At 26.1% G+C, this 22,522-nt stretch overlaps 4 protein-coding genes across 4 annotated transcripts; all 4 read right to left on the bottom strand.

Annotated features, from left to right (window-relative positions):
• Positions 1-2,778: 2,778 nt before the first annotated feature.
• LOC129608481 (sodium-dependent neutral amino acid transporter SLC6A17-like) lies at positions 2,779-9,229 on the bottom strand. Its single transcript, XM_055519989.1, has 9 exons — positions 8,798-9,229; positions 7,143-7,274; positions 6,876-7,030; positions 4,463-4,551; positions 4,190-4,298; positions 3,627-4,115; positions 3,441-3,569; positions 3,163-3,369; positions 2,779-3,101 (listed from the first exon to the last, which is right to left on the bottom strand). Exons 1-9 carry the CDS (start codon positions 8,988-8,990, stop codon positions 2,811-2,813), a joined length of 1,794 nt encoding a protein of 597 aa, XP_055375964.1. The 5' UTR covers positions 8,991-9,229; the 3' UTR covers positions 2,779-2,810.
• A 1,956-nt stretch (positions 9,230-11,185) lies between these two features.
• LOC129608439 (sodium-dependent proline transporter-like) lies at positions 11,186-21,944 on the bottom strand. The gene is made up of 9 exons (XM_055519932.1): positions 21,477-21,944; positions 19,511-19,642; positions 19,292-19,443; positions 19,136-19,194; positions 18,932-19,052; positions 12,121-12,606; positions 11,929-12,057; positions 11,537-11,743; positions 11,186-11,467 (listed from the first exon to the last, which is right to left on the bottom strand). The coding sequence occupies exons 1-9, from the start codon at positions 21,664-21,666 to the stop codon at positions 11,186-11,188; spliced, it is 1,758 nt and encodes a 585-aa protein (XP_055375907.1). The 5' UTR covers positions 21,667-21,944.
• On the bottom strand, positions 12,819-14,252 carry LOC129608482 (sodium-dependent acetylcholine transporter-like). The gene is made up of 4 exons (XM_055519990.1): positions 13,855-14,252; positions 13,596-13,727; positions 13,377-13,531; positions 12,819-13,219 (listed from the first exon to the last, which is right to left on the bottom strand). The coding sequence occupies exons 1-4, from the start codon at positions 14,021-14,023 to the stop codon at positions 13,112-13,114; spliced, it is 564 nt and encodes a 187-aa protein (XP_055375965.1). The 5' UTR covers positions 14,024-14,252; the 3' UTR covers positions 12,819-13,111.
• LOC129608491 (uncharacterized) lies at positions 15,718-16,325 on the bottom strand. Its single transcript, XM_055520001.1, has 2 exons — positions 16,125-16,325; positions 15,718-16,047 (listed from the first exon to the last, which is right to left on the bottom strand). The coding sequence occupies exons 1-2, from the start codon at positions 16,200-16,202 to the stop codon at positions 15,763-15,765; spliced, it is 363 nt and encodes a 120-aa protein (XP_055375976.1). The 5' UTR covers positions 16,203-16,325; the 3' UTR covers positions 15,718-15,762.
• Positions 21,945-22,522: the final 578 nt, after the last annotated feature.

The following is a 22,522-nucleotide window of genomic DNA, read 5'->3' as shown; positions in this document are numbered from 1 at the left end:
GTAAATGATCCATTATTATCGTTATAATGTTAAAATATTACTGTTATTACAAAAAAGAAATAATAAATTAAAGCATACAACGTAAAATAATTGATATTAAATGCTAATTTGAATAAATTTAAAGTTATCTTTAATAATAATAAATTTAATTTAAAGTCAATAGTGAAAAATTATAAAATTTTCATAATTTTTCTTAATTGTAATTTAATTTTGGTACAGCATTAATTTAGTTTTCATTATCTCAAGTTCGACGTTTCTAGAGTGCTTAAACTCGCAATATGTACAATCAAATCGCACTATGTCAATTAATATCTTTCCATTAAAAGTGTATCAAATCTTCTAGCGAGAACATTTTGCGAATAATTTCTACAAATAATAAAAAGTAATTGTCATGGCACTTTATTTTGAATCTATTCGACTGGGCTTAAAATCATCTTCCAACCACATAGAATTTTCAATCATCTTCCATCCACATAGAATTTTTTGAATATTATAACGTATTCTGATTGCATTCTTGGCACAAATTTTAAACTTTATTTTGAAATCATTGATTTTATTAAACCTTAACTGCACATTAAAATACAAAAGGAAGTTCCATATAATATGCTTTAAACAAAATCCTACAATTTAAAAACAAAAGTATTAATTTAATATATGAATATTTATGCATTTATCATTATGTATGTATGTATATAATACGAGCATATGTTTGAATAAGAAATCCAGATCAATGTCATCAACGTCAAAAAGGAAAAAAAAATATTTATGTGAAAAAAAAATCAACTATTTTTGCTTCATTTTCTATGCAGAGGCAGTAATTATCACTCACTGCATGTCAAAAAGCTTTTAAATGTCATAAAAAAAATTTTATTTTTCGTTTTTGATTTGTGAACAAATTATTTAAGTTATTTACACAATTAATACGCCTATGGTCAGCTTAATATTAGATACAGTCTGTTTCATAGATAATCACTGTTTCTTATCAAAGATTTGTTAGAAATAAAATGCTCATATAAATTAATATTAAATTTATAACTGCGGATATGTTAATAAAGCTCTACAAATTACTTTTTATTTGTAACTCTACAAATTAGTTTTTCAGTACTTATATTTATAAATTTACCATTCCGTTTGTAATGCTAAATAGTAACGATCTAACATATTATCATGTAACTGAGCTTTTTTGTATTTGCGAATATATGTATGTATTGTTGCTCAGCAAGAAATTCTAGATCAATGTTACCACGTCCTTTCGTCGGTCCGTACCAGTAATAACTCAAAAACTAATTGACTTGAGTCAATCAAAATTCACATATGATTCATTATTGTAAATGATAGAAGCGTAAATGATAGAAGGTTTGGATAGCTGCAATGCAAATTGAAAAGTTACCACAATATCGAAAAATGAAATCACATTCCTTAAATATTTCCAAACACTGCTTGGTACCAACTGATAAACATGTTTTAAAAATATCGCGTTTTAAAAATTTATTGATATTGTTGACAATTTCTATAGCGTTAATCCAGCTAAAATCAACTTTTACTTTATTCTACTTTTATTATAGCAAATTCTATTATTATGTACATATCATAATTAGACATTTATAATCTTATAAACTATGTAATTTGTTATTATTACTGATAAGTTTTCAAGAATTTATCTTATTTGCAATCAGATGATTTAATTAAGAAGTTGAAATTGAATGTAAAATTATAAGTTTTTCTTGTTGTATTATGAATGTGGTATTTTATAACCTTCTACTCTAAGTTTTAAAATAATATACTTAACTTACTGTAATAGCTATTTTAATAAAGACTTTCTTTTTTCTTTAACTGTTTGAATATTTTCGATTTGAAAGCGTTTAAGATTAATATATTCCTGCATAACCACTCATATAGTTTCCTCTTATTATCATTAAGAAAAGTTTCACTTTCGAATGACATATTAATAATTTTTACTAATAATTGTAGCAATAATTCTTTACAATCCAAGAGCATTTTAATATTAAAGCCATTAAAATCATTTTTACTGTTCATTTCTATTATATTTTTTTTTTAATTTTTTCTGATTTGCAGAAATTTTTTTATTATTTTTCTCCTTCTTTAATTATAAATCTTTATATTTTTTAATTCAACTTTATATGTTCCATCCTTGTTAAGTACATATTTTTTCATTTTAGCAATTGATGGAGAATTGTTTGAGGATGAAAGTTTTAGAGTTGCAGTTTTGTAAAGCAAATATGTGATAATTTAAGTCTGTAATTAATTGATAATATTCAGACCGAGATCTGCGAAAAAATATAAGGAGTTGGAACGTTTCGAATAGATTTTCTAAACCGTAGTCGTGTCTAACACTTAAATTTCGTTATGTTATGAACATACCTATATGATTTTTATAACATACATACCTATGTAGCTGTATAACACGTAACGGTTTAACCAAGTATAACTATAAACTATTCGATTCCATCAAAAATGAAACTAAAACGTATAACAGTTGTGCATTTAAAGAGAAAAAGATTAGTACTCGTAACAGCATGAAATAAAATGCCACAAAGTTATCATATACAAAAACCAACAAATTTAAAAAAACAAGTGACATCTGGCGAATATTAGCAAAAACCTTTAAATATTTTGCAGCCGTTTTTTGGAATCAGAAAAAGCTTTCAACAAATCGAATTTTTATAAATTTTAGTATATATAACAAAATTTATTATATTCTATTATCTTATATTATTAATGTTTACTATTATCTGATAAATGCGAGTCATTTCCATAAATATTTTGATCTGATTTTAAAATACAATTTACTAAATATGATTTGTATCACTTGTTTCGAAATTATCATGTACTAATTCATTGCATATATCTGAATTTCCTAAATAATGTTCATAATTTTGATGTTCTATTGGATCAGCTGGAAACCAATCGGTTGGACGGCAAAGTTTTCTAATTCTATCTAAAATACCACCAGTTGCAGCGTACACTTTATAAATCATATATCCAGGTATGCATATTAAGGGTAATAATTTTAGGAAAATAAATATGAAAAATATCGATATATAATTTGAAAAAAAAAATCCTTGAAACACATGGTATAACTAAAAATAATATAAACTATTTGAATATGAAAAACTGTGGCTATGTTTTTCGTCTTTTTACCAATGATACTATGGTTAGGAATGGTGTCACAAATCTCATCATCCAAATTTTCCAGCTTTTCAGTGTTATTTCCGTCATGAATTTTACATCCCGTTGAAAACGTAGTCGGCCGTATATCCATAAAACAACAAATAATTCCATTAACACTATCAGTAATTTGTTTGCTCCAGATATTGAATACAATGAAAATACTGAAGCGAATACATCCTAAAATTGTTGAAAAAAAAATTATTAAAAAATTCTTAAAAAGTTAGAAAATGAACTCTTTTTTCACTTACACTTGAACAAAATGCTAATGAAATTAATGCTAAAAACCCGATAAGACCTCCTAAAAAAATCCTTTTATAAATTCTAGTATATTCATATTCGTCAAATATCGCGGTTAAAATTGTAAGAATTTGAATTGCCTAAAAAGAGTAATATATATATTCTTTCGAAATTTTCTTAATAAAATATTTTTTTACCCCTTCAGAAAACTGAGTCAAAAATATAACTAAAAAGAATAGAATTGTCCAAAAATTTGGCCAACTAAAATGCGAGAAATATCCAGCATAACACACGAACGTAAATAACATAGGATCACCCCGACCAAAATACATGTAAGTAAAAAGATAATATTGACGTAGAAATTTATCCACTGATTTATAAATGATAGCTGATATTATAAAAACAATCATTTGAATAAAACAAGCCACTAGTGATAATTTTCCAATATCCTCCTTGAAATTATTATAACTGGCAATAGTAAGCACATTACCCCAACCAGCACCAAATGCAGCCAAAAAAAATGTTGGTGATGCTATTAATGTTTCAATATTGTTAAATGAAGCAAATTTAAAGTGGAATAGATGGTTTAAAGCTTCCCAAGTTTCTTTCACACAAAGTACACGAATTGTAATCAAAATGAAGCATAAAAATGATGTTAACGTTATAAAACGGAAAATTTTACCAAGCTAAAATTAAAAATAAATACGATATTAGTGATCGCACCCAGTGTATGTGAAATGAGAAATATAGGAAAACTCACCATTTCAACTCCTTTAATATGCACAAGTCCAATCAATATCCAAACAAAGACTGCACACAACATTATAGGCCATAAATATATATTTTGAGTGTCATATCCAAATAAATAACTTAAAAATATAAATGAAAAAAATTAATTAGTTGCTTCAAATTATAATGTCTAAAATTGGTAGTTTAATTATTATAGTTCTAAAAAAATGATGAATTCAAAAATGTGCTTAACAACGTCAAATCTTACATAAATAGTATAAAATCATTATTAACATATACCTACTCAATGTAATCATGGATTGGTAGGGAATGATTTGTGTTGTAATGAAGGAAAATGGAGCTTTCATTAGCCCTTTTTGGCACATCATCAATCTATAACAAACCAAAAACAAAAATATAAATTTCAATATTTATATAAATTTCAAATTCCAAATTTTGTAAGATATGGTGCTATAATGAAATCAAGAAATAAACAAATAGAGAATGAATCAATGAATATTCGCTTTGTCAACTCTATTCTTGATAGCATAAAAAAATTCGTCTGTGCTGTTATACTTTTATATTGTTAAACTTCTTGAATTTGAGATAGTTATAATAGTAATAAGATCAACTCTGTAATTCTCTTAGACAATTGGAAAGAAATATATGAGCCTTTGCTGAGCAAAGGTCCTGAGCCATTGCTAAAATAAGTCTGTAAAACATGTCGTGGTTTATTATATAAGTCGTAGTTTATTATATATTTAACAAAGTTGGTCAAATCTATGTTTTGCAAACAATCTAGCGATGCATTACATTATTCATGTACGAATGTATTTCAAAAATTGCATACATTTAAGATGAACAATTTATGCAGTAAATACATAAAATAAAATTAAATTAAAAAAAGGTGTTAACAAAATGCTCAATTTTAAGGGATAATTGCGTGAGTTAAGAAAATATATTATATGGTATGAAATTTACCTTAGCTTTCTGTGTTTATATAATTTTGAAGAAGCTTGCGGTTTCGGAAATATAGGGTGCCAAAAATTCAAATTTTACAAATTTCGAGAGGCGAATTTCGAATTTTACAAGCTTGGGGCAGGGTAGAGGTGGGAAAAAGCTTTCTTCTAAAGAAATGAACTTATTATTCGTGTCTAAAGGCTGTTAAAATTTCACGCTTTTATAACCTGTGGTTTAGAAGAAAAACGACATCAAAAATTTGTAAAAAACGTATTTTAGATAACTAATAAGCACTTTTTTCAAAAATTTTTTGAAAAGTACTTAGAAATGATAATTATATGTATATTAAAATTGTAATATATTTAAAAATGAAAATGTCCCTTAATAAAACTTATAGAGCTCTTTAATGCCACTGATATTTGTAACAAAGAGCATTGGGTTGCAATATTTCGCCCAAGAAAAATTTAATAAACAAATCGCCCTTTTTTCCCCAATATTTTCGTTTGTTATTTTTGCTTATTTGATTCGTAGTTATTGTAACTTATAAACTGAAATGGTTGCCAAAATGTTGATAAATTTTTCATGGAATTTATCACGGAATTAAAGAACACAAATAACTACATAATTTCTTTCTTTAGTTCTGAATTTTATCACATTATTTAGTGCGCTTACGTGAGAGATTTCAACATTAAAAAAAAATCTGATGTGATCAGCACATAACCGACCGCAATGTGTAAAAATGTTTTAGAAAATAATAAGAATATCTGTTAAATACTTGTTTCCAATTTTTAGGACATTAGTAAGCTTATAGTTAACATACCTGGAAAAATGTAAGTTTGTCTCTTAGTAGAGTTTCGCTTTGTGCTACCCGAATTCCCTGAAATGCTCGCCAGTTATTTTCGGTAGCAACCAGAACTCAAATATCAAATTTCAAGAAATTCCATCAATTCGTTCCGTAGATATGGTGTAAAAATGTAAAATCGGCCCGCAAATCAGTTTTCGAACCCTGATCTTTCCAAAAAATTTATATATTCATTGTTTTAATACGATGAATTCCAATATTAAATTTCAATGAAATCGGTTCATTATTTTTCTTTATATACGCAAAAATGTATATTTGGCCCGTAGTAAACGTCTAGTTGCTGTCGCCTGATTTCTTCCAAAAGTTAGAAGGTCTCGCGGACGGTCGAGCTGAGCTTATATATGAAATTTTAAGTAAATCGGTTGAATATTTTCTTCAAAATGTTCAAAAATGTAAAACAGGCCCGCTAAAAAGTACAGTTCCCGAGGCCTGATATATCCCAAAAGTTGATCAATCCGTGCCATGGTGGAAATAAACTTACATATAAAATTTCATCAAAATCGGTTCAGCCGAACTTGAGATACACGCTTGCACACACAGACCGACAGACCGACAGGTTGCTAAAAATAGTTTATTTACACTTCGCTACTATGGAGAAGTGCACTCCCACCGAAAACTCGATGTGCAAAATTTGTTGCCATCACATAACCTACCTATTGTATACACAATACGGTCGGTAATATATGCTTTCTTACTTCTTACGATGTTATTTTCTTTACGATAAAATGGGTATATCACCCACATACGTGTATATGTGTATATATAATAAGAATAAAATAATGTTGAATTTGATATTTTGTTACGGAATAATTAAATTTTCGATATTCTCAAGCGATAAAGTTTAAAATTAAATAAATAAGCATTGTGTAAGAACTTTTAATTATTAAATACTTACCGTTTTACAATTTATTGAATTAAATTCATTATTACAATGTGACCAAGGCAAAACAGATTGCATAGATTCAATTATAATGTACAATGGAAATGCTGCAGTAGTCACAAAATAACAAGAAGTCATTATATTTAAATATAACGATATATAACCTATAACTGTGATATATTTTAAAAAAAATGAAAATTATAATTTGATTATTTTTTTCAAATATTCATTAAATTTCTAAATAAAGTTTTTATTAAAATTTCTTTATTTTAAATTTTTTACCTTTAAATAACGGTGATATGCGAAATGCTGATATTATTCCACTGCTAGAAAATTGACCCAGAAACATTTGTGTATAATATAAAGGCAATAAAAAGGTTATCATTCCTAACATATAGGCAAAGGTAAATATTACTGAAAAATAGTAAAAAAAAAAATTAGTTAGAAAATGAAAGAATATGAATTTCCCAAATTGAAAGACTAATATTTTTTCCTGCCGTACGTAAAATTTATTTTTTGACTAGTAGAGGGGGACTTCGCCTGGCCACCCATGCGAACCCATACATCATACCAACAAGGAGGCCTATCGACAAACCTCGAATATTTCACTCGACAACAATCTATATAATACAATCAACCTTCTTAACGAATCTCAAGACTCGCGCTAAATACTCCGCCGACAAATCCTCTTGGCCATCATAAAGAAAAGCCCGCAGGATGTGCTTCCTCTTTCACATTAGCGACACGTAAGCACGAAGAACCTTACGCCCCTGACAAACATCCGTTGTAGTGACTTAGTGAAATATGAATAAATGAATCAACGATTTTAGAAAACTCTTATTCAAAAATTATACAGCTTCTTATTTTCACCGACGAAAACCGTATACAACATACAAACATATATACCCTACATATACAGAAAAATATAAAAATTGCATTTTTTAGTACACTTTAATTTCGATACCAAAAAATTCAGATCAAAAATTATGTAATAATTTAATCTATACTTTTTATTAAGTAAATATGTACATATATTGATAAATTGGTTATTCTACATCTTTCATTTTCCTTTTACCCGAATCTTTTTCAAGTGAAAAATGGACTCGCTCACAAGAAAACCCGACTGCAAGCAACCGTTCAGTTTTATGTGTGCCTAATGGACGAATATATTTTAGTTATTATTCTAGAAAAAAAGACTCATGTTTGAAACTACTAGATTTCAAAGCAATTTGATTTTGCCCTTCATTCTTCTAGAAAAATTATTGATGAAAATATAATTACGATTTTTCCATGCAGAAACCCAAATATGCAACTAATATTAAAATTATATTGTTAACTTCACGGTCAGTTTTTACAATGAATTTAAAAAACGAGGGTGGTAATTAGATAAAAAAATTTTTTCCTTCTTTTGTTTCTTAAAATTTGTTCTCATTAAAATTATTTAAAATAAACTCTTATATAACTAAAATAAATTTATAGTTTTTCGTTATCATTTTTTACTTGATAGCATTTTCAGTAAATACAGTCGGAACCGTATTTAAAAAACAACATGTAAAATTAAAATTTCTGTTAGCAAAACAAAGTTCAAGAAAAACTCTTTCATAAACACAAATGAATTTGTCGCATTTATTGCAAACGAATTTGTTTTTTTATAAGCGAAAAACATTTGTAACGCAAGATTTTTTTTTAATTTCATCTAAAACTCAATTCTGACATTAGAATGGCCACATTTATTAACACTTGTACATCTCTTTGAAATTTTTGACACATACATGACCAGAAAACTTGCTCACAAGCAAAATTTGTGCTTAACGTATAACAGAACTCGCTTTTATTGAACAAAAGCCGTGCAATTTTCAATGTTCTTATAAGCAAGCCCAACTGATTTTTAATTCTTGCTATAATTTACATATATCTTACCATAATATTTAACTTACTTAGATTTGATCTTAAGGTAATGTATAATAAAGTAAAATGCCGAAAACCAAAGCAATTACTCAATGCAACAGCATAAAAATCCCAACTTTTCTCCCATTTGCCACGTCCAACATCATGTTTAAATGGTTTATTGCCAGTATCATATGAGGTGACATTAGCAGGAATTGAATTTTTATTATTATTGTTTGTCATTCTTTTTAATTTAAATTCATAAATTTTTTTAATTGCTGGTATAACTTTTATTTTAAGAAGAATTTTATAATCAAATTCAGTTTCAATTTCGTTTATTCTTTTTAATTTCACTTATAATTATTGAGAATTTTTGTTGTGGTTTTTCTTATTATTATTTTTATTTATAAGGTTTGTTATTTATTTTCTTAATTTTAATATTGTCATTATAATCTAATAAAATTATACATAAATAACTAAACCTGTCTACTTTCTCACTTATTCTATTAATAACTGATTTGAAATATTAAAAAATCATTGCTAAAAACTCAAAAAAAAAAAATAAAAAAAAAAAAAAACAAATTAAAAAATTATTTTGATTAAAGTGCTTCCTCTCTCGCTTATCACTTTCAATTTTATTTCTCTTTTCAAAAGAAATTAAATATTGTTGTGTGTGAATATTCTTGCTAGCAAAAATTCTGAATATTTCGTTATATAATGTGAATTATTATTTCTGTCACATTTTTCACAAAGCAAATAATGAAGAGAGAAATGAATGAAAAACCAAAACTAATTTTCACGAAAGAAAATTGAGTAAATGATAAACTGTATCATTCATTTTTTTTCAATGATGAAACAGCTTTTTTTGTGTAAACAAAATTACAATGACAACAATATTTGACAGTTCATTTTTTAATGATAACACCAAATAAGAATTATAGGCTCACTAAAGTGTTTAATAAAAATAATGATGATAGGTCTCAATCTCTTTGAATTTAACTACCAAAATTTATTCAACTTTTGTTTTTATATATACACATATATGTACATATATATACATATACACATATATGTACATATATGTGTATATAAAAAATAGACTGTTCAACTTTTGAAGTTAGCAATTGTTGGATTTAAATTTCCTATTAACTTAAAGCTTTTGCATTGAGAATTTACAAATTCAATTTAGTACTATCTTTGCTAGAAGGGAGTTTTAATAATATCTAGGGTTTTCTATCAGAACATAGGATCTACATTTTTGGCAAAAAAAGTTATGATTGCAGATTTATTGCAGTATACTAATGCTTGAAAAACATTATAACTAACCAATTGTTTCAAAATTTTTTTTGACAAAATTAGATTCCAACAATTATTCACTTCTCGAAATCATAATATTTTGATGAGTTGAAAATAAAGCGTCTGCACATATCCATTTATACATTTTATGTTTAAAGGATTATGTTGATTATTTTTATATGAGTGAAACGCTCATTTAAAACTAGATAAGTGAACTTCATTCAGAGCTAAATAGTGTTTCACTCGAAACTGCGAAAATGTAAATATAATGTTCTGACAGAAAACCCTTGATATTTAATATTAGCACGAAAGCTATTGTTGTAATTTAAAATGTCAATTTTTTTCCTTTTGTTTTCATGCAATTAATTATATTTCAAATAATTTAAATATGTAGTTTTTTTTTGCTAATAACAAGCTTTTAATACTCAGATTTTTTTTCTGATTCGCTCAAAACTATACTTGAATTGTTTTTAATTATGACAGTTAGCGAAAAAATTAGCGAGTGTTCAATTTGAATACACACATACATATATATAAAAAAATTTATTCCATCAAAAATAATTTAGAAGTTATTTTAGTAATTATTCAGCCTAAAATAAAAAAAAGAAACTTAAACATAATGGAAAAGTAAGAAAAAATTGATTGTTTGCTAATATTGTAATAGTAAATATTATTATTTAGACGTCATTGTTTATGTCACGACATTTCCCGCTGGGCAATATGTTCTCATCTTCTTCAACTTTATAAAAGAAATTTACCTTCAAAGCCGTTTTTACTATATTTCTTTTTTCTTTTTGTTTAAATACTGGAATCTCTACATAACGAACACTCTATATACCAAATAACTCTGTTAAGCGAACTTCAATTTGTTTAAACGTGTAGTAATTGTTTTTGTTTTAAAATCCCTATATACATATGTATTAGGAAATCCACTTTTTTACTAACCAAATTTATGGGATTTTAAGTCCTAACTTTATTTTTACATCCGTCCAACCAAATAATATATTAAATTACTACAGTATTTGCTTAATGTTTCTTACGTTAGTTTTCAGAAAAATAATTATAAATTATTTAAGCGTAAATAAGGATTTATTGTATATACATATAATTTAATACATTTTTAGTAAAATATTCAAAGGTATTCACTTATCAGCCTCTTCTACTATTAACGAACCATTAACATCAGAATCGCTAAAATAAATATTATAAATTCGATGCTCAGGTAAATCAACAGGATACCAGTCATTTGGTTGACAAAGTTTTTTAATTCTATTTAAAATATTGCCAGTAGATGAATAAATTTTGTATATAAAATAACAGAATATAAAAAGTGTAAATGCTACTACTTTAATTATTATAAAAGTTGAATAATCGGTTATAATAAAATATCTCGAAAAATATGTTAAATGATACAAATATCTTCCCTGTAAATCAAATTGAAAATTTTAAAATTGTATTTGATTTTTTTATAGAAAAGAAAATGAGAAACTTACTAATGCGAAAATAATTAATATTGGTGTTAAAAATCGCATCATCCATATTTTCCAATTCTCAAATATTTTTCCTGTCATAAATTTAACATCTCTTTGAAATCTTAATCTTCCGTATATCCACAAAACAATTATCAATTCGAATAAAATTATTATTAATCTTTCTGAACAACCCGTTATGTATAATGCAGTCAATGAAGAAAAACCTTTCTAAAATTATATAAAAAAATATTTTGTTAAAAAAAACCGTGATGTTTTCCAATAAAGAACAAAGTATATCAAATAAGTATATTTTAAATCTCTAAATTATGAATTAGCAATAATAAATTTTAGTTTTACTAATCATACTGCAGCTTTGGGCATTAAAATTAAGTTAAAACTATTTTTTTATTTACATTTGAGCAGAAAAGCATTGAAATTATTCCAAAAATTCCAATAAAAGTGCCTTGAATTGTTCTTTTATAAATTCTCGTGCTTTCATATTCATCAAAAATTGCTGTTAAAATCGTAAATACCTGAATTACCTAAAAAAGAAAGAAAAACAATTTATAACCAATAATCGATCATTGTGGATGAAAAACACATACTCCATCTGACAATTGAGCTAAAAATATTGACATGAAAAATAAAAATGTCCATAAATGTGGCCAATTAAAATGTGAAAAATATAAAGCAAAAGTAATGACTACAAAAGCAATTGGATCATGAAAATTAAAGAATAAGTAGAAGTAGCGATAACGCTTGTATAAGTATCTGTCGGCTGCTTCATATTGAAAAATCGTTAATAAAAATATAATCATTTGCAATGAGCATGCTACAATAGAAAGTTTCCCGATATTCTCTTTAAAATTATTATAACTGGCAATTGTAAGAATGTTGCCCCAACCAGCACCAAATGCTGAAATAATTAAAATCGGTGAATTTAAAATATTTTCCATGTAATACTGCTGAGGAAGATGCATTATAAAGTTTTTTAATACTGTCCAACTTTCTTCAACGCATAGCATACGAATTAACGTTAACAAAAAACATGAAAGCATTATTGTTGTTGTAAAACGAAAAATTTTTCCAAACTAGAAATCAAAAAAAAAGAATTATTATTTAATTTCTTTTTATTAATGAAAATTATTTACGGTTTCAACTCCGTTGAAAAGTGTAAACCAAACCAAAATCCAAACTAAACAAGTACAAAGCATAATACGCCATGCGAAATAAGATGATTCTTCTGTAGATGGCTGTGAATGCCAAATATCACTGAAATTAAAGGTCTCGTTCATACAATTTTATAATCACAAATTTTTGAGGAATATGGGTAATTTTTGTAAAAGTTTAATTTTTAAACAAAGAAAAGACACAACTGCAACTGATTTCGTCACTCATCTGTTGGTTCTTCCAATCCAAATAAAGATAATCTAAACGTAAATTCACTAAATATTAATAATTTAAAAGCGCTTAAACAAATGAAATGACAAATTAAACTGAGTCGGTTTAACGCTGACAATTGAAGCCAACCACGCCTGCCAACCAGTATTAAAAATAAGAACACTAAAAACCAAATAGTAAAAGAATCACCCATTATTAATATACAAATGAAGTTTCATGCCTAAAATATTCATCCAATGAAAGAGTTGAATTCCAGTGTTTGGGATAATTTGAACCATTTTCAAATACATATGCAGATTGAGTCTAAAAATTAGATCAATAAATGAAAGAAATGCATTAGTTTTATTAAAATTAAAATATTCAAAATGAATCTTCATTTATTTCATTATGTGAATATAGGAATTTCAAACGTGAATTCAATGAACAAGGAATTTGTAATAAAAACTAAAACCGTACTAACCTTAATGCAGTTTTCTGTATTATATGAATTGTTACAATGGGTCCAAGGTAACTCCGATCTTAAAGAATCAAAAATAACAAATAGCGGCAATGCTGCTGTTATCATGCAATAGCTGCATGTCAATATATTTAGAGTAAATGAAGCATAACCAATCACTAAATAATAAAACTCAAGAAAAGTTAATTAAAAATTTACTCAAAAATATAATTATTCAGTTACCTTTAAATAGGGGAACTATCCGGAAAGCTGAAATAAGTCCACTATTGGAGAATTGTCCCAAAAACATTTGTGTGAAATATGTTGGCAAAACAAATGTTATCATTCCCAAACTGTATAGAGCGAAGAATATAACTATAGGGATTAATTAAAAATATTGTGATAATTACATAATTGTTTTACTAAACTCTATTGTTCGTTTTAAATGAATTTAATCTACTATATTATAATAACAAAAAAAATAAAAAATTATTGAACCTACTTGGATTGCTATTCATTACAAAGTAGTTGAGAATAAAATGTCGAAATCCTAATGAATTACTTAAAATTATTGCATAAAAGTCCCAGGTGGTTGACCATTTTCCACGTCCTCTGTCATGTTTAAATGGTTTATTACCTGTTTCATAGCTGCGCGTATTGATGTTCGACATATTCACATTTAATAATACAAAAAGTTCGTGTTTAGATGTATTTGAAAAATCCAACGTGACTTTATTTTGCTTCAAGAAATTAGTGTGTACGCTTTCAGGATTTAAATATACTTTATTTCAGAGTAAAAATTATTCAAGTTTTCTTCTAAAATCCCGAGAACGATTTGAATTTTTTTTTAATTTCAAAATTTAAACGATATGACACCAATTAATAATTTAACTACCCAGTTAGTAAATTCCTTCAACTTTTGAAGTTAAAAATAACGGAAAGACATTCAAATAACAAAGTATAAATCAGTGTATACATGCACCCACAAATAATTGCAACATAAAATTGCACAGAACAATATCATTTCTAAAATGTTTTAATTGAAAACATTTTATAAATTTACTTGTCGTTTCAACGATACTTTCATATAAATAAATTATTCTATAACAGTAACAATTCTGTTCTGTATACTTAGGCCTTATTTGAGAAAATCGTGTTTCAAATTAAAATTCTTTAAAATATTTTATGCCCAAGCTAAAAACCACGTTGTACTAGTTTTTTAATATGATGACTTCAGTAAAACCAAACTACTTGCTATCAACTATTAAATTTTTGTTTACTGGGATTTATGCTGAAAATAATGTAGAAAAATATGACGTATATTACATAAGTATTGTAGATGTACATACATATGTATGTGTGTAAATATAAGTTCAGATACGACAGAAGTATTGATATAGAATTACTCAAAAAGGAATTCTGATAAGAATGGAGATTGAAATGTTGTTTCTTTCTAGTTTGGGATACTCTTCTGATTAATGTATAACTCTGGCGCTGGATCCGCTATGTCCTCCCATGTAAAAGTAGATAAAACCTTCACATATGTTGCCTTCATCTTCACAGGTTTGTCTTGATAGGAGCGATAACCAATGAAAGTATAGGAGAGATATAGTGAATTATTTGTGCTATATGTCTGCTAATTGCCCGTACGTCCGCCAGGCTACTGAATCACTGCGATCAATTGGAAAAAGGTGAAGAAGCTATAGTATACCGTTACAGTAAAATCTAAGCTTTGCAATTCAGAAGTTTGTGAACACCACTTGAAGAACCTGATAAAGTCGACCTAATAATTTGGAGATTTGAAGTAGTTCTAGCGGTTATTAATGAAAGTTACTTGGGATTGCCAGAGAACAATATGCGATTTTTATGTAAATTGTGTGCTAAACGATTGAGCCATTGAACAATGGATTCTATTTATTTTCAAACACAAAAAACAAAAAAAAAACATCTTGTGTGTATAAAATCTGGGGCGTATGTGCATATATACATATAATATGTGAACAGATTTTTTTTAAGGTTATCAAATATCGCACACTATGCGTTGCATTATGAGGTACCTTTGTACTATATAAGTTTTATATTTTAATATAACATATTTACAATAAACAATAAAAACTATATAATTTTCATCAGCTTTTAACTGGAAACGATTGGAAAGAACAGCTACCTAGTTAAGAAAAAATGTGTTTCTCAGTGTTCTATTGAATTTATTTCTATTTTTCTTGACTAAAACGGTCAAAAAAAAAAAATAGAAATAAGAGGTAGTAAAGATTTTGTCAAGAGCTTTTAAGATATAAGAGCGTTTAGGCAGTCATGGAATCTCTCTTAGTAAAATCAATTTTTTCGCAATAATTAAAAAAATGTAAAAATCTTTACTTAACTATAATATTCCATGTAAAATATTTACAAATTAAAAATAAGTATTTCCATCATCATGAACTAGTTCATTTGACATATCGGAATTTCCTAAATAAGTTTCATAATTTTGATGCTCAACTGGATCAGCTGGATACCAATCATTTGGACGGCAAAGAAATCTGATTCTATTTAAAATACTTCCACTAGATTTATATATTTTACATATTACGTAAACTGGTATACAAAGTATTGGTATTATTTTTATCATAAGAAATGTTACTGTGACTCCAACACCGTTAAGAATTGAAAAGAAGAATGATTGAACTAAATACATCATCTAAAAAATCCATAAAATATTATTGAAATTAAATATATTAAAATTCATTAAAATAAATCATTATATTTTACACTTACAAATGATGCTATTGCGAAAATTGGTGTTAAAATTCTCATTGTCCATATAATCCAAGTTTGAAATTCTTTTCCAGTCATAAATTTTACATCACGTTGAAAACGTAATCTACCATAAACCCATAGTATGATAAATAATTCTATCAGTATAATAATAGCCTTATATGCACCGGCTAATAAATAAAGACCAATAACTGAAGAAATTCCTTCCTATTAAAGAAAAAAAATATCACATTATTGACGATGTAGTAACAAAATCTGACTTTAAGATTTAATTAAGTTTTTACATTTTACACATAATTTTTAAATCGTTTATAGTTTCCAAGTTAATTGTATGTAGATAGCTTTAATACCAGAAACACACAATGTATTGTAAACAACTTTATGTTTACTGTAAGATAAACAGCTGGTTTTTGTTTATTTTTCTTTTCCTACATTTTTATTAAAAGTTTTTACTTATTCTTTTAACTACTCTTATTCTCATTAATTTTACGTAAATTTTCTTTCTCTATTAGAAAACTACTTTACTGAGAAAATTAAATACGCTGATATTACAAAAAATAGAGACCTGGACATTCATACCTTGGTTTAACATTTTTGCTGAATTCATTCATACCTTGCTTTCACATTTGATATTTTTGATATCTAAAATTCAAGTTTGAAATAATTTTATTTTTAAGATTTAAAAAGTTGTTAAAAACTTTCGAAAAGTGACCGCTATATGAAAGCAACTTTGGTTCTCTAACTCCCTTGTTTATATTTATTGTCCAAGCATGTATTTTTGTTACGACAACTTTAAATGAGCTCAAGATCAAGAATCATAAATCAAGGTTATGTATTATGAGAGTAAATTCGATGTAGAGAGGAATTATATTATATAAATATTATTGGTTTCGAAAAATTCTTTTCTTTCTTTGACAGTTTGAAAAATATTCTTTCTTTAAATTTAATTAATTTATGCAAAATAATAAATAAAAGAAATAAAACCAGTTAATTAATTATACTTCATTTGAGTATTAAAATTTTTACAGTGAATAATCAATAATGATTGATTATGATGTTTTTTCTGAATGTCACAGTTTTCAGAATCGTTTCAAAAAAAATTTTTATTACAGTTTATATACCGCACTCATACACATTTTTGGATACATACAAATTTATTTTTAAACTTGAAATTTGATTGAGATTTCATACTACTTGCATTTGAATTGAAATGCATACTACTTGTATAATTTTTTGAAGGATTAAGTACAGAATATACTCAAATTTTTAGATGCGCGGTTTGTTTTGGCGTTTACTAAAAATTTTGGATCAGTTGACATTGTAAAAACTTTTCAGTTTACAATTTGGATCATAAAATTTTGTAAATTTTGTGTTTTACTTGCAATTTGAATGCCACAGTAATGCAATAGCAATAAACACTGGGTTGTTATTGAATTCGAATATTGTGTATACAGTAGATTCGCAATTATATTAAATGCATGCATATTGTGAATAATGAATTATGTAAACACAAAATCACTTGCATTGATTTATATATGTAATATGCACTATGTATTATAGTGCATATTATAGTGCATACATATAGTCAATATTATTTGAAAATCCATCAAATTAGCACTTCAATTACTCTTTAGTCTACTTAATAGCTGTTTAACTTATGTTAACAATTCGGTTATCTGAACGCCTTTTGACATTAATTACTTCATATTAGTGCAGATGTACTGTATTTAGACAATAAGCATTTTACGTAATCTACACGAGAGTAACCATATTATAAAACATAGTAAAATATGTATATGTATATATATATATGTATGTACATATTTTGCCATAAATTTTTAATTTTGTAAATTATGACGATTAACATACACTTGAGTATAAAATAAATACATATGTACATTTATACTTATATTTCAAAGAATTAGATTTTGCCTGGTGTTTCCAAATATTCTCTTGACGTTTGTAGGTTTATAACTAAACAGAATTTAATATAATTAAATAAGTACTTTTAAAACTGCGATCCTCTAAATTCAAATTTAATAATTAAAAATTAGGAAAAATGTTAATACTTACAAAAGTACAAAAAATTATTGAACTTAGAGCAAAAAATGCAATTAAAATGCATAAAATAGCTGATTTATAAACTCTAGTATATTCGAATTCATCAAAGATGGCTGTTAAAATTGAAAGAGTTTGAATAGCCTGAAATAAAATTCTTGACAATTTTTTAAACATAAACTTCAAATTTTATAAAAATCTTACCCCTTCTGAAAATTGTGTTAAAAATATTGAAAAGAAAAATGTGATAGTCCAAAAATTTGACCAATTTAAGTGAGAATAATAAAATCCATATGTAATAAATGTATTTGACAACACATCTAATTGGTACGTATTTAATCTTGTATAACTGTGTTTTTCAGAAAAAATTTCCACACTTTCATCATTGATAAGTGCTAAGAGAAATATAATCATTTGTACAACACAAACAATCATTGATGTTTTTCCAATATCTGTTTTGAAATTATTATAACTAGCGATTGTAAGAATATTGCCCCATCCAACACCAAATATTGTCATAGTTAATAATGGTGATAAAAGCATATATATCATGTGCTCAAAGCTATAACCGTTAAAAGAAAATGAATATAATATAGATTCCCAGCTTTCTATAGTAAATAAACTTCGTATTGTTGTTAGCAGAATGCATACTAATGATATGATCGTTACGAAACGAAAAATTTTTCCAAACTAAAATTAGAATAAATTAAGGGTTGCTATAATATTTATATTTTAGATTGTCAACATACCATCTCTGCTCCTTTGGACAGAATTCCTCCAATCAAAAGCCACACGAGAAGTGTGCATAATATTATACGCCATAAGAATGGTCCGTCATAACCATTACTAATTGTTCTGCCTGTAATGTGGCTGCATTGCAAGTAAGCAAATATTATGTTTGTAAATGTTAATAAACGTTTTAATTAAATTTATTGGCAACGAGTTATTCTTACTCAAAATATTCATCAATTGGAAACGTAGTCTCTATATCATTAGTGTCATTAACTTGCAGCTTTGCGATTTCATTAAAAATGAATAAAAATATTTTTAGCAGATTTTTTTATTAGCAGATTTTATAAATTGAAAAATTATAAATTAATTTGACCTACCGAGCACTTATGTGTATTGTAAGAGTTATTGCAATGTGTCCATGGCAATTCCGATTGTATTGAATCAAAAACAATGCTAAGTGGAAACGCAGCACTAACCATTAAATAAGTACATGTCATAATATTTAAAAATAATGAAACATATCCAATTACTATATAAAATATTATTAATGAATAGTAAGAGTTTTTCCAAAACTAAAAAAAAAACTTAAAATTTACCTTTAAAAAGTGGTGCTATCCGAAATGCTGATATTAGGCCACTACTAGAAAATTGACCCAAAAACATTTGCATATAATATAATGGCAAAACTAATATAAATAAGCCTAATAGATAGGACAAGAATATTCCAACTAAATAAATATGAACAAATAAAAGAACACAATTTAATATTTTGAAACAACATCAATAGAGAGTTAAATTGAGAATTAGTTAAATACTTTAAACTTCTTTTAAAATTCAGAATTTTTTAATTCGAAAATTTCTTTAATACCCATATGTAGGTACTGGTAAACGTAAAATTGATAAACTTAGATTGCAATCAATACCTTAATAGAATCAATAAATAAATTCTTTGAAAAGCACGATATGTCTGTGTACCTATACATAATTTTTGAAAAATTGTAAACGCAACTTGTTTTTATAATTACAAAAATGTTATTTATAATAACCGATTCACAATTTTAGAATAAAGCGAGCATATTATATTTTCTATTGGTCTCATATTTCATTTTCACTGAAACAAGCATGAAGTAAAGGTTTGCATTTTCATTTGTCACGTCATTTTGTTCCATTGTCACGTTTGTCATTTGTTCCAAAAAGAAAGTTTTAATTTATTACAATAGAGTTTACAACTAATACCAAGTAGCAACTCAATAACTAGTAGCAAGTCCGTTCGTCCAAGAAAAAATTTGTTTCGAATTGAAATTGAATCGAAAATATTGTATTAGTTCTATGAAGAGATAAAAACTAAAAATAACCCTGTTTAATTTTAATAAATAATAACTACGAGAATAAGTTTAAATTTTAGTTTTAACATTTTTGCAAATAATATTTAAAAACAAATTGCTTTATTGTTGAAATACTCCAAATTTTTGGAAAAACGAGAATAGATATTAACCGTATCAATTGTGTAATACCCGTACGAATAAATCACTTTAAATGTCAAAGATAATTGACTTTGTGTTTTATACAACCTCTTGCTTTTAATATGCCTAGTGCTATTTTATACATACATATATGATATTTATCATATAAACTCATACAATCTAAAAGAATTTTACTGAAAATGATGACCACATCACCAAATATAGATCAAAATCAATTGTTCAAAATTTCAGCTTCATAGTTTCAATAGTTTCTGAGCACTATTATGGCAGTTACCACAAGCACCCAAGAAATTTCAACGACTTTTACCGAACAAAATAGCCCTAATAACATATTCGCTTGTGTGAAGTTTCAATAACATTGTTTCAATAATTTCTGGGATATAACCAAATACATTTTGAAGTTAAGTGGCATCCACCCAAACCAGTACCAGGGTCATATCTATTTTAATTTGGGTTTTGGTATTTACTATGATAAATCACTTGTGGAAATTAGGTGAACTAAGCTCAATTAGTTTTTGTTTTGTCGTTGTGACGGACGGACATGCTTTTTCCAAATGAGAAAATGAATTCAAAATCAGTTTTCCTTTTCCTTATTCTCTCAATTTTAAAATTTCGTCGTTTATTACAATTTTTACAAAAAAAAGTAAACAAACGGATTTTCTTCTTATTTGTTGCCGAAAACACTTATCTTTGTTGTACTTCTTAATTTTTTCCTATATTAATCTAATATCTGGTGCATCGGTACAATTTCTTATTATCATTTTAATCATTTAATCATTTAATCATTTTATCATAAACAATCATATAAACAAATATGTTAGACGTGTGTATGTACATAAAATTAAAAACATGTATGTGTAAATAAATATTGAATATTTAATTGTTAAACAGTATACATACATACATACACACAGAAAATTTATGTATGCTATAGGTATGTACTTTTTTATATTGAAATATTTAAACATAATAAAGATATTATATAAATTACACAAATGTTATTATGTAAAAGTTATTTAATTCAACATTCATTCTTAATAATATTTAAGGAATTGCATATTTTAAAAATTAAACTTACCTACATTACTTTTAGATATTAAAAAAAATAATGTTAAATGACGGAAGCCTAAACAATGACTTAAGGCAACAGCATAAAAATCCCATATTGTATCCCATTTACCACGTCCTACATCATGTTTAAACGGTTGATTTCCTAAATCATATGATCTTACATTTCCAGCAACTGAATTTAAATTAGAATTAATCATAGTTTCTTAAGAAACACCAATATTTTGGCTATTCATTAAAATTATTTAAAATTTATTTTTATAGATATTCTGCGCTTTTTTCTACACATGAAATAAATATTATAAACACTTCTTAATTTATATTAAATTAATTAATTTTTTACACACACTTTAATATAATTTTTTTAATATATACATATGTACATATTATATGTATTTTTCGGTTTTTTATAAAATTATTTTAGTTGTATGAAAATAAATTAAACGAATCATTTTCGCGCTTACTTATAACCGAATATATGCCAAACGAATTTCATGCAAAACTAAACTGAGAATTTTTTTTTTTGATCTTTAAAAATAAATTAAGAAAAAGTTTTCGTATAAGAAAGCACTCTCGCTAAAATTGCTTATTTTTATATTTATTTTTTCATCACAAAACAAAAAAAAAATATTTTATAAACATAAACACTGCGATAATAAAGTTTTTACTCGTAAAACCTTCCCTTGCCTCTTCTTTTGTTTTGAAGAATAAAAACAAATTTAAAATATATTATGAATCATGAATTGACTACATCTTTCAAAGCTCATATTATGTTCTTTATAGTTAAAATGAATCAAAAGAAATTCTTAAAAATTTTTATCTTCATTTCATTTTCGTTCATGATGACCTATTTGAAAAAAATATTGTGGAATAAACTTCATTGTAAAACTTCTAATGAGTGCTTTTTAATGACTTAAAATCTTGCTTTAAAGAAAAACAATTTTTAATTATGATTTCATGTAAATATTGTCCGTGACTGCTTTTGAAATGATTAATTTTGCCATGTCAAAAATTAAACGTTGCATATCGTTCCCAAAAGCTGAGTTCCATGCTGGA

This window comes from Condylostylus longicornis, unplaced genomic scaffold, assembly GCF_029603195.1.
Source record: "Condylostylus longicornis isolate FDR11 unplaced genomic scaffold, ASM2960319v2 ptg000031l, whole genome shotgun sequence".
In the NCBI taxonomy this organism is placed as follows: Eukaryota; Metazoa; Arthropoda; class Insecta; order Diptera; family Dolichopodidae; genus Condylostylus; species Condylostylus longicornis.
Note: the sequence above shows the minus strand (reverse complement) of the source record. Positions and strands in the feature narration are given on the sequence as shown.